Genomic DNA, 13,233 nt, shown 5'->3' with positions numbered 1-13,233 from the left:
TGGGTGAAAACTGGAGCCTGGGTGTGTATGTGGGTGAGAATGGAAGCTTGAATATGTGGGTGAATGGGAGCTCGAATGTGTGTATGTGTGGTTGAGAATGGGAGCCTGGGTTTGTGGGTGGGTGAGAATGGGAGCTTGAATGTGTGGATAAGAATGGGTGCTTGAATGTGTGTATGTGTGGGTGAGAATAGGACCTTAAATGTGTATATGTATGGATGAGAATGGGAGCTTGAATATGTGTGGGTGAGTCTGGGAGCATGGGTTTGTGGGTGAGAATGGGAGTCTGGGTTTATGTGTGTGGGTGAGAATGGGTGCCTGGATGTGCGTCTGTGTGTGCATAAGAATATAAGCCTGGGGAGGGGTGAGAAAGTGAGAACTTGTATGTGTGTCTGCAGAGAATGTGAGCTTGTGGGGGGGGGGGGGGGGGAGGAGCATATGAGAGTGACAGCTTGAGTGTGTGAGAGGGAGTCTGTGAGAGAAAGCGTGTATGTATGTGTGTGTGTGTGTGGAAGGGAAGAAGACAGTAATAGAAGAAAGACACTGAAAAGGAATTAGGAAATGAGCTATAAGGGAAAAAATGGGAAAAAGAGACCAGGACCAACTGATTAGAAAAATACAAAGATCAGACAACAAAGGTAAAAATATATATCTATATTTTGAGATGTTAGCAATTTAAATATAAGCAACACAACCGCTCTCTCAAAATTTATGGACAGGTAGGAGCCGTGTATAAAATCGTAATAATAAGAAGGCTAAAGTACCAAAAATCACCGTGAATTATGTTTGTATCATTAAGTAAACCTCATATTTAGGCGTAGATGTGAATGCTATGCTGCATAATTTGGCATTATTTATCAGTAAAAAAACAACTAGTAGACCTGCATGCCTACAGCCCACCCATGTTAACCTTGTGCCCGCCCAAAAAATCAATTCTGGCTACGCCACTGTTTCAAAGTATTGTCCACTATAATGCCCAGATCCTTTTCCTGGATAGTAACTCCTACTATGGAACCTAAAACCCTGTAACTATAGTGTTGGTTACTTTCCTCCGGTGCATCACTTTGCACTTGTCCACATTAAATTCATCTGCCTTTTGAATGCCCAGTCTTCCAGTCCCTTAAGGTCCTCCTGCAATGTTTCACAATCCTCAATGTTACATACTCGCTGAAAAATGTCTCCGATACCCTACCAGTTCCAGAAACAGGTTACTAATAGCGACCGGATATTGCTCGGCCGCCTGTGTGCTCTGGCTCTACGTCGCCGCGCCCCACCTCAGCACCGCCGATCTCGCTGCGTGCGCTCTGTTCAACGTTACCTTGGCGACCGGTTTCCCAGCAACTTGTGGCGTACACACTGCGGGCTCTGCTACTGCAGGGCCGCGAAGTTCAGGACAGCGTCGGCCAAACCTGGGTCGCTCCCACACTATGGCTGGAATGGAGCCCTTAACTGCACACTTCTACGGCCCGATAGATGCGAAAAACCCCGTCATTGCCACATTTGAGAATGAAATCAAACAATTTCTGGAGTCTATGACCAAAATACAGAACTTTGCTCCCGGTGACCGGTACCAGAACTCTCGCAGACAAGGGTAAATTGCATTTTGGGGGGATTCTTGGGAGTCTTGCTAAGGTAGATGCTGATCTTATCTTGTTTTCTCCTATTTGGTTTTATTTTCGGAATTTTTACTCTTTTGGCCCTTTGGCCCTTATTTGCAAACCATACAAACCCATGGCTCAAACACCCTGGCGGCAAGGGCCGGTGCAAGGTATTTTTTTTTCTTTTTTAATTGCCCTAGGTGAATTAAAAAATTTGGCTCCTCCTCCCCTACATGGTTACTCCTTTCATGGCGGTGACAATATGCGTTATAATCACAGACTTGTAAAGAATATTACTATTTTCAATTGCTGATTTTTATTTTTCCACTGGATTTCCTTTTGCTTCCTGACAACTAAGCATCCTCTGTACTTATCCTAAGTATATATTTACCTTCACTACCTTAATTGGGAGGCTGATCAGTGCGTCTACCACCCTTTCCCTGAAGAAATATTTCTTTTATTTTACTCTTCAGTGTACCCGCTATGAGACCAGTATTATGACTTCTTGATCTAGAACTTCTTTTCCAGTAAAAATGTTTGCTTTTTTCATTATTTGATATATTTGAATGTTTATTATATCCTTCCCCCAGAAGCCAAAAAGAATTTGGTTGAATAAAGGTGTTTCCAGCCTCATCTTGTGACCCAATACAATGTGAAAACTTGCAAGCTGAGGGGATGATGCAATAAGGCACACGTTAAAACAGGCGCTTGCATTGAATGCCTATTTCCTAATGCATGCATAGCCACAGTCCCTGGGCGACTGATGCAGTATTAAAATGAGGTGCTGATTTAAAAAGGACGTGCTAGGGAAAAATTGTGCTTACCTAGTGCTCAGATGCATCAGATGCCCAGAATTGTAATGGGCGTGTGTGCATTTTATTTCACTTCAGGCCGATTTCGCCTCTTGCTATTGAGCATGTATATTTTGTAAAGTGTGCATCCAGAATTTTTTTTTTTTACATTAAGCCATTACATTATACCTTTATTTTTAAACACCAAGCAGTGTTGCAACGATACTGAAGTAGGGGGAACCACAGAGCAAGATATTTTAAAATTTCTCATGAGCCCTTGACTTGAGGATTGACTTAATTCCAGCTCCAGGGCTGGAGTTAAATTTGCTGCATTAAAAAACATGTGTTATCACCTGGTGATTTTCTGCATCAGGGGTAGTAGCTACTAGCCTACATGGAATTTATATTTGATGAGTGCTATCAGGTATGCATTTGTTTGGGTGCACATTTTGGACACGCTAAACTCCTTATTGCATAGGGTGCTAATCTAGTGCGTCCAAAATGCGCGTCCAACCGCATGTAAACCTGTGCACTAGGCTGAGCGCATTTTATTGCATCAGCCCCTTTGTAATTATGTAAACAAATATATTAATTATGTTTGGAACTCATTTATTAAGTTCACAAACATAAATGCAAGTTTTATTATTTATTGAATCAATATATGTGATCTGCTTACCAAATAATATATATCTACTGGTTTATTAGAGCCAACAATTTATTTAACATTTGGATCAAGTATGAGCCACGTCTCCCAGCTGGGTATTACCATGAAAAGCTTCTGAAAGTTGGTGATAGTCTTTGTGAGATGAAAGTAAGTAAAGTTTGTGCTACAAACAGAAATATGTTGCGTTATATTTTGTTACTAGCTGATTTTATTTTACCAAAATATATGTTGGATAAATGGCGGATGTAACTTAACTATCTTTCCACACCCAAGTTCACAGTGAGTTATATTTCAAATTCTATAGATATTTCTCTTTCCCTGAGGGCTTACAATCTAAGAGGGAGGCTTATGAAGCCATGATATTTTATTGGGGGTAGGGGTGTCCCATGATATTTTATCCCTCCCTAACAAAACATCTTAGTTGTTTTGTGCTGATATTTTTATCATGGAAAAAATCAATTAAAATATTGCTGTGAAATGATGAAAAATGTGCAATGGTGCCCCGTTTTGCCCAGGGCTGCCATAGGCTTAAAGGTCCACACAACCCAAAAATGATCCTTCCGAAAGTGACAAAATCCCTTCTGGGGGTCTTGAGAAAACCCCGCCCACCTCCCCCACTGCCTGTGGAGGCGGCCCTGTATCAGAAAAGAATGAAAAAATAGATGTACAACTTGAGTGTTCTCAGCCCTGCTACCCAAACCCCCCATTCATCTGAATCCCGTATCCTTCTCATAAAGTACATCTAGTTTGTGGGTCTAGTGGCCCTCCAGCCTGAACTCCCCTTCCATTAAATAAATCCCTGGTGGGCTAAGGTCCCCGCCCATCCTAGCCCGTGCCACTGGACACCCCCCATACCTTAACTTTAAATCCCTGGTAGTCTAGGGATGGTCCAGAGTGCCCCCTAGCTGGCCAGAACTAGGGAGGACTCTGGGCCACTCCTAGATTACCAGGAACTTTAAATTAAGGTATTGGGAGAGGCGGTGCAGAAGAATGGGCTGGGGGTGGGAGGGGGGGGAAACCTAGCCCACCAGGGATTTGTTTAATGGAAGGGGAGTTGGAGGGTGGGGGGGGGGGGGCCACTAGACTTCAGGGACTAGGTGTACTTTATGAGGGGTGGGGGCTTTCAGGGAGGGGGCAGAGAGTTCCAGATGCATGGGCAGATGACAGATGATTGGGGGGGGGGGGGGAGACCCTGGATGGGTTTTTTTCTTTCATTGGTGAGCATTTGGGTAGAGAGGTGGGGCATTTCTATGTGAGATGTACATTTGTTTTGTCACTATGTTTTGATACAGGGTCCACTTGACAGGTAGCAGGGATGCACATTAGCATCCCTATGACCCTGGGATGTTTTATTTATACCTCCTGCATAAGTGCTAAAATAATGTGACTGGCTGTTTTTGAGGCCAGCTGCGTTATTTTATTTGCATAGAATTACCTGTGCAAGACTACTTTGTATGATTTATGCATGCAAATCAGCTTATTGGACCAGGGGTAGATTTGAGGCCTAAATATTGTGGTTATTGCAGTGATATAACTATATCACAAGATAAATGCTGTTTTATGCACCTTAGAGCCTTATCACAGCTTAGTGAATTTAGGGCTATGTTTTATATCTAAGGCAGTGGAGACTGAAGTGATTTGCCCAAGGTCACAAGGAGCATCAGTGGGAGAAGCAGGATTTGAACTCTGGCTTCCCTGCTTAGCCCTCTACTCTAATCACTAGGCTTCTTCTCTACTCCTGGGGATGTGAGAGAAAACGAAGACATTTTCCTTCAGTTAGGACTGTTCAAGATTTGGAAAGTTGTCACACTATAAAGAAGAAAACATGGCAGTCTTATTTAGCTAAAGTTATCTATCAGTTATGAAAAGAAAAGCTTGCAACACTCAATGTGTTAACAGCATTCTGACCAAAATCTGGATCTGTGATTTGAAATTAAATTGATTTTGCTTGGACACTGAGGGAAGAGGGCAATGTTGAACAGCATGCTCTATTGGCAGTGTACTCCGGAACTTTTAGCCCCATTTACTGTACATTGCAGCCAGTTTTCAAAGGGAAAACCACCCGCTAAGTTTCCCTTTTGAAAATTAACTGTTACAAAGCATGCTTGCTAAAAGTAGCTGTATACTTTGTACTTCTTACTTTGCAGGTAATTGAGTGGGGGGCTTTATAGTTTGCATACATTTGAAAAATTAATGTGCACACACTGTTTTACTCCCCTGCCCTAAACATGCCAACAGAGATGACTCTTTTCAACCAGGGCTGTGTTTACTTTTGGGTTACCCATAGACAGCATGGGGTGTTGAACATCTTCCCCTTCCATTTCGAGATGTGGGATGGGATTGGGGATCCACTCCATCCTATCTTCTCAAAGTTATGAAGTAGGGATCCTAGATTGCTTCATCCAGATCCTTCCCTCTCTAGTGCTCCTCTTCTCTCAGCACGGGGTCTCCAGCCACCTGTGGTGCACTCAAGGCCCTAGGGCATCTCCTCCTTCTTGTTCTCCCAGATGGCTTTCTGTTACTATGGAAACCCACCCAAGGAGGGAAACTGCCTTTGGGCTTTGAGTGCACAACAGACTGAATTTCTTCTTTAAAGTTATTGCTGCTGCTGTGGGATTATGGTCTTGCCGCTGCTTTAAGTAACAAGTAGCTGAAAGGCAGGCTTGGATAGAGGCATAGCAGCAGCAGCAGCCGCAATGCTCTGATGCCTATTGCAATTTAGTATTGGAGGCAGTTATGTACTCCTAAATCTGGGCCTGTTTCCTACACAGCTGAAAGTATGTGTGCAATGGAAGCAGCTGGGCAGAGGAGGGTAGTTTTCAGACAGGTAATATACACAGGTAAATACCTATTAAGCTGAATAAATGGCTTGGGAAATGTCCTCTTGATCATATACGTTTATCATTTGTGTATAAGACCTCCTCAGAATAAGCTTCTGTGAAATGACGTTTCCATTTATGCTGTTGCAATTTGGATTTTTTGGCATCTATTAAAGAGCCCTTATCAGAGTATTATTTATATGAAATACTGTAGAATTATTGATAACATTACAAACATCGTAGACAATTAATTGATTTGTGTATTTGCAGGAGTACAAGTTGGCCCTTTTACAGTGCTATGAAAGATATCTCCAGCAGTTTAAATCAGTGAATCTAGATGAGATTACAGATGTCAAGGAGTATCAATCCATCTTCTTTCCAAAGGGTGTTAAAGATGAGAACACTGGCTTAACGGTAGGGGAATGGAGCATGGCTGCTCTTCATTTCATTTTAATTTAATTTATTAGTGTAATTAGCCATCCTTTTGCATAAGTACCCGGAATGCATTACAATATAATCAGTAAAAATACAATACAAATAACATATAGCTCACACTTCAACAACAAACTCACTGGCAAGCTACAACCAAAAATAGCACCCTAAAAAATAGTCAAAGGGGTATTCTCTGTAAATTCTCTGACCCAACAAATACAGCATTAATTTTATCCTTAATAGAAGGCATGGGGTTAGTGGTGACTTCCACCTTCCACTCCAACTGCAATGGTGAATAGGAAGCAAGTTCAAAAAGGTTCCAGGTCATAGTAACATAGAAAATGAAGGCAGAAAAAGACCAAAGTGGTCCATCCAGTCTGTCCAGCAAGATTTTTTTTTAATGTAGATAACTGCCACTCCATGCAGGTTACCTGTCTCCCCGTGCCTTCTGTTAAGGGTAGTAACTGTTGCTCCGTACAGATTACCCCCATGCATTCTGTTAGGGGTAGTTACTGCTTTTTGATGCAGATCACCCCCAGGCCGTCTGTTAAAGGTAGTAACTGCCTTTCCATGTAGGTTACCCCATGCCTTCTGTTAAGGATAGTAACTGTCGCTCTGTGCAGGTTACATCCATGTCTTCTGTTAAAGGTAATAACTGCTGCTCCATGTAGGTTACCCCATGCCTTCTGTTAAGGATAGTAACTGCCGCTCCATGCAGGTTACCCCATGCCTTCTGTTAAGGATAGTAACTGCCGCTCCATGTAGGTTACCCAGTGCTTTCTGTTAAGGATAGTAACTACTGCTCCATGCAGGTTACCCCATGCCTTCTGTTAAGGATAGTAACTGCTGCTCCATGTAGGTTACCCAGTGCTTTCTGTTAAGGGTAGTAACTGCTGCTCCATGTAGGTTACCCAGTGCTTTCTGTTAAGGGTAGTAACTGCTGCTCCATGCAGGTTACCCCCATGCCTTCTGTTAAGGATAGTAACTGCCGCTCCATGTAGGTTACCCCATGCCTTCTGTTAAGGATAGTAACTGCCGCTCCATGCAGGATACCCCATGCCTTCTGTTAAGGATAGTAACTGCTGCTCCATGTAGGTTAACCCCATGCCTTCTGTTAAGGTCCATGCAGGTTACCTCCATGTCTTCTGTTAAGGGTAATAACTGCTGCTCCATGCAGGTTACCCCCATGCCTTCTATTAAGGATAGTAACTGCCGCTCCATGTAGGTTACCCCATGTCTTCTGTTAAGGGTAGTAACTGCTGCTCCATGTAGGTTACCCAGTGCTTTCTGTTAAGGGTAGTAACTGCTGCTCCATGCAGGTTACCCCCATGCCTTCTGTTAAGGATAGTAACTGCCGCTCCATGTAGGTTACCCCATGCCTTCTGTTAAGGTCCATGCAGGTTACCTCCATGTCTTCTGTTAAGGGTAATAACTGCTGCTCCATGCAGGTTACCCCCATGCCTTCTATTAAGGATAGTAACTGCTGCTCCATGCAGGTTACCCCCATGCCTTCTATTAAGGATAGTAACTGCCGCTCCATGCAGGTTACCCCCCATGCCTTCTGTTAAGGATAGTAACTGCCGCTCCGTGCAGGTTACCCCCATGCCTTCTGTTAAGGATAGTAACTGCCGCTCCGTGCAGGTTACCCCCATGCCTTCTGTTAAGGTTAGTAATTGCAACAAAAGGTTTCAATTTGCAACCTGGCATGACCTGGCAGAAAGTCACCACTGGGCAAATACATGTCAGGAGACTGCCAACAAGTGTTTATGACAAACAACCACAATTTGAGCTGATGTCTAGAAGACATCAGATCTCCAGCAGTATAGTTACTGGGATAGCTTTTTCCAAAGAAATGGAGCTGCATGAGAAAAATACTTTGGTGGTGGGTAGTAAATAATCTTATATCCCTGGTCGAAGGCAACTGCAATTTAATCTTTCACTGAGAATATAAAGTTTGACAAGGATCATACTTTTGTCTTAAATAGTATTGCCCATGCCCCTATAAAAGTTTGAACACAGTAATCAATACCTTAATGTCAGTTCTTGCCTTCACTAGTAACCAATGGAGCTTGGTTAGAATTGGGAAGATGTGCTGGTGACTGTCACGTCCTACTAGTAGCTTCTAATCTCCCCAGTTTTTCCTGCTATCAAGTTTTGTAAGCTTCTTCTCTTCCCATTTGGCATATTTGGGTAATTCGAGTTCCCGTTCTGGATGAGAGCTAGAAGGAAAGTCTCCTCTGAGACTCCCCGCCCCCCAGTGTTACTCCTTTGCCAACAAGGATTACTATAGTAGCAAAGCCTCCTTCCCTTCCTTGCTGGAAGTCAAATGTACAGTCGTGATGAGAGAAACTCACGCTGGCACTATCAGACAGGAGATTTGAACCTGAGTCTCTTGTGCTGCAGTGTAATGGCCAAGCCGTTGGATCAGTCCAACATTCTTGTTCATTTTGAATAACAATTACTTTCTTTAAAAGAATGCCTGGGTAAAATGGTAATGCTGAGAAAGCGCCACTTGTTTTATCTTAGATTATCTTCATTGTGAAGAAGTTAAATCTTTATTATAACCAGTATGCACATTAAATGGGAGGAAACCTTAGTACATGGGTCCTGTAGTAAGAAAACTAACAATCAAGGGGATCATTTATCAAAGTGCTATATGGCGTTTTCGCATGCAAAAAACGCCTTTAACGCATGTGAAAGCACCATAATGTTTGATGTGTTGCAAATGAGAGAATATTGGGGGTGGGAATTTTGGCCAAGTGGGCTGGGCTTACAGTTTTTTGTGAATTTTAACTACACCTTTTTCATTTGCATAAAGCCATGCAATAGGGCTTTATTGTGTTTGTGATGTTTTGTGCACATGCCATTTTAAGCTCCTGGAGAGCCAGCCAAGCTATCAGGGCCTGAGTGAGCGAGAGAAAGAGAGACTGACTAGCCATGATGCCCTCACACTAGATTGTTAGTTATATCTCCATGGGAGGCCCACCTAGTCACTCGAGGTGAGGTTTAGGTATTAGTGTAGGGGTTAGGGGACACTTTCACATTCAAAGTGAGATGTACAAACAGAACAGTGCTCTCTTGTGAAGATTTGATGACCATCAGAGTGAGGAAACTCACCCAAAGATGAGATTTGTGAAATGTTCTCTCAACCTAGCTTGATGTTACCCAGGTAGAGAGTCCATCAAATTGAAAGGTGAATGTGGGGGGAAACACATTTTTACAAAAGGTGATAAGCATATTTTATCCCCCCAAAATTCAAACTTGTAAGGAATAAAACATAGCTTAACAAAAAAAGACAGAAGATTTAGAAAAAAGACCAAAGTCAAGAAACAATCAAGCTGGTATTTTGAAGACTTTTCTGCAAATGTAATCCACTGTATTGAATGAATGTAAGGGTAGAAAAAGGTCACTAGCATATGGCCCTTATCTATATACTCAGATTGTACTCAAAAGAACATTTATATAAGCTCTACACAATAAAAATGTGTGTATGGGGTTTATTTCACCTTTTTATATCATTAACCTAACTATTGCAATATACCTGATAGCATAGGTTTTGTGGTATAATGTTGTTTTTCTATAAAGGACATTATGTTTATATTTTTGTAAAATTCAATAAAGATACTTAAACATAAAAATGTAATGGTATACTGTCTTTTTTTTCTTTGCATATATCAGTTTCACGCTTTGCAAGGAAGATGTTTTTGCATTTACCAGATAGTGAAAACCAGCGATGTCAATCTTAAGGGAGAAGACTCTGTGAAGAAGTGTTTGAGCATCCTATCTTTATTACGGCTTAACATGCAACTGGTTCTCCCTCAGGAACATCTATGTTGGCTTATTTACAATGGTATGAGCCCAGTTTTCCTTCCTTCACAAGTGTATCTGTCAATTTTGTCTTTTGTGCAAAGAAAAATCTTTAATGAAAATGCTGTCTCTTTTATGATCTTACTAGTATGTATGTGGGGAGGTATGCATAGTTATTTTTTCTACCATCTTTTGTTAACTTTGTAAACTAATGGTTAAGAAGGAGGTGTAGATGTGATAAGATGAGATGAGATCCTAGCTGTCCATGTACACAACATGTGAAGACAAGACTTCTGGATAGCTTATGGATCAATAGGATTATTTATCTCATACAACATTTTGTTACCTGGATAATAAAAATTCAGTCTCAGCTATTTGATCGAAAATACACTGAAATGTAGCAAGATTCCAGGTGTTATTTATGTATGTATAATTATATATAGTATGTATATTTTTGCAATACAGATTCCACAATCCCTCCAACTTCTGCCAGCCAGGCTCTTTACACTTTGCTGGTGGATGTTACATAAAAGAGAGTCAGACCTGTAGTTAATTTTTAGAACAACCTTCTAAAAATAATCTTTATGTTGTGGGGTCAGCTCAGATCTGCAAGTCATGCCTAATGAAAGTGGAGCTAGCAATAAGCTGGAAAAATTTGAATGACCTTGAAAAAAATAGTGCATGTGAATGTATTTCTGGGTCCACCTTTTTTCTCCTCATTTTTCTCCACTTTACAACTTCCTTCTCAAACATCATAACTAGGCAACTCAAAATCCCTTGCTGATCATGGATTGGAGGGGTAAGTCTCCTACTGCTAGTACTAATCATTTCTATAGTAACCCCAACTTTAACTAATATCATAAACCTATCCCTAACAGAAGGAATAATGCCGGATATACTGAAAGGGGCAATCCTAAAACCAATCATCAAAAAAAAAAACAGTGACCCACAAATCATCAATAACTACAGCCCAGTCTCAAACCTCCCTTTATTAGCTAAATTAATAGAGAAAACAGTACAGAAACAGCTAGCTGAACACCTAGATAATAATAATATACTGTACCCTTCACAACACGGCTTCCGAAAACATTATAGCACTGAGACATTACTTCTCTCACTAACAGATAACATCTTAAAAGGTTTTGATAACAGCAAACACTACATCCTTATTATGCTAGACTTGTCCGCAGCATTTGATACGGTAAACTACGAAACACTACTAAAAAGACTTGAAGAAATTGGATTATGTGACAAAACAATAAAAATGGTTCAGATCCTACCTCAACAATAGGTTCTTTCAAGTCCAGATAAAAAACACATTATCTAAAAAAATTAAGCTCGAAACAGGAGTACCTCAGGGTTCAGCTCTGTCGGCCACCCTCTTTAACATATAAATGCTGCCCTTATGCCATCTGCTGGCAGGCATAGGGATAAAAATTATATCTACGCAGACGACATTCAATTAATTCTATCAATAGACGACACAATTGAAAAAACACTAGGTCTAGCAAACATGTACCTAGACATAATAAAACAACTACTAAACCAAATGGAACTGGTTATTAACATTGACAAAACTGAATTCCTACACCTTGAGAGAAAACATACTGAAATCATTCAAACCCCGATAACTCTAAGAAATTGCCAGAAAATAGAACTAGCCGATAAAGTAAGGAATCTGGGAGTAATAATGGATTCAGAAATCAACCTAAAGCAACACATATCTATAAAAGTAAGGGAGGGCTATGCAAAACGTATGATCCTCAGAAGACTGAAACCATTACTCACATCTGCCCACTTCAGAACAGTATTACAAACACTTGTCTTTTCCAGCACTGATTACTGCAATGCACTTTTATTAGGACTCCCAAACACATCGATAAGACCACTCCAAATACTTCAGAATACGGCAGCCAGAATACTGATGGGAAAAAAGAGGAGGGACCATATAACTGAAACTTTAGCAGAATTACATTGGTTACCCATCGAATACAGGATAAAATACAAGGCCCTATGTACCATACACAAACTAATATATGATAAAGAAGCAGACTGACTAAACACAGCTTTCGAGTCCACGTCCCACAAAGAAACCTTTGCTCAGCTAACAAAGCACTACTAACAGTTCCTTCAGTAAAATCAGCAAAACTAACCCAAGTGAGAGAAAGGGCCTTATCATTGGCAGGGCCCATTCTATGGAACACAATGCTCACTGAAATCAGATTACAGAGTGATCTCAAATTTTTTAAGAAAAACTTAAAGACATGGCTCTTTAAACAAGCCTTTCCTAAAGAGACGGGAGAGTAGAGAGAAAAAGTACAGGGAAACGCAGATGAGAATGAACACAACAACAATACTAACAGTGCATGATTTTAATTTATTCAATCCTACAACTAAGAAGTAAAATTACAAGTAAAGAGTAACTCAATAATACACCTGGACTAGAACATCACTACTCAAATATTGATTTTTTTATGAAATTGTAACCGGACTTAATTGGTACCTGTTTGAATATACGATAACCTACTTATTCATACCTTACTCTTTGTGCCTATTTGTAAACCGTTGTGATGGTATATTACTTAGCAACGGTATAGAAAAGTTTTTAAATAAATAAATAAATACTATACAAATGCAGCACTCTGCAGATATACATAAACTCCCTGGAGTTTACAATCTAGTCAGGATACATGAGCAGGAATTTACTTATTGCAATGAACATGGTTAACCAAGCAGAGAATGAATAGGGTAAAAACAATAGAGTAACACTAGGAAGCAGATAAAAAAAAACAGAGGAATGTTGCCATAATTTCAGTCTAGGAAGTGAGAAAATAAAAGAAATAACATTTTATTTGTGCAGAAAAATAGACCTTGCAATAAGACAGATAGAGGAGGCAATAGATTAAAAAACTAAGCGCATTCATGTTTTAAAGAATCTGTCTCATGTTATTGCTTTTGTTTATAAATAATAATGAGTTAGGAAAAAACCTCTTCAATTTTGTAATTTATTGCACTTTCCAAATCAGGATTTATAGGTTGTGTAATCTGGGTGGTCAATTAGTTTGACTCTTTAGTTTATGGAATTTATAAACTCCTTGGAGATTGAAACCATCAATGCCTCTCTT

At 40.5% G+C, this 13,233-nt stretch overlaps 1 protein-coding gene across 1 annotated transcript in view; it reads left to right on the top strand.

Moving 5' to 3' along the window:
• The first annotated feature begins 1,383 nt into the window (after positions 1–1,383).
• Positions 1,384–13,233, top strand: part of CFAP54 (cilia and flagella associated protein 54) — a 1,106,494-nt gene continuing 1,094,644 nt past the window's right edge. The window contains exons 1-4 of the mRNA XM_029597529.1: positions 1,384–1,588; positions 3,092–3,197; positions 6,140–6,283; positions 9,980–10,151. Coding sequence (XP_029453389.1) covers positions 1,425–1,588; positions 3,092–3,197; positions 6,140–6,283; positions 9,980–10,151 — 586 coding nt within the window. The 5' untranslated portion in view covers positions 1,384–1,424. The remainder of the gene's footprint in view (positions 1,589–3,091; positions 3,198–6,139; positions 6,284–9,979; positions 10,152–13,233) is intronic.

Source organism: Rhinatrema bivittatum, chromosome 4 (assembly GCF_901001135.1).
Source record: "Rhinatrema bivittatum chromosome 4, aRhiBiv1.1, whole genome shotgun sequence".
Lineage (NCBI taxonomy): Eukaryota > Metazoa > Chordata > Amphibia > Gymnophiona > Rhinatrematidae > Rhinatrema > Rhinatrema bivittatum.
This window is presented reverse-complemented; position numbering and strand designations above follow the sequence as displayed.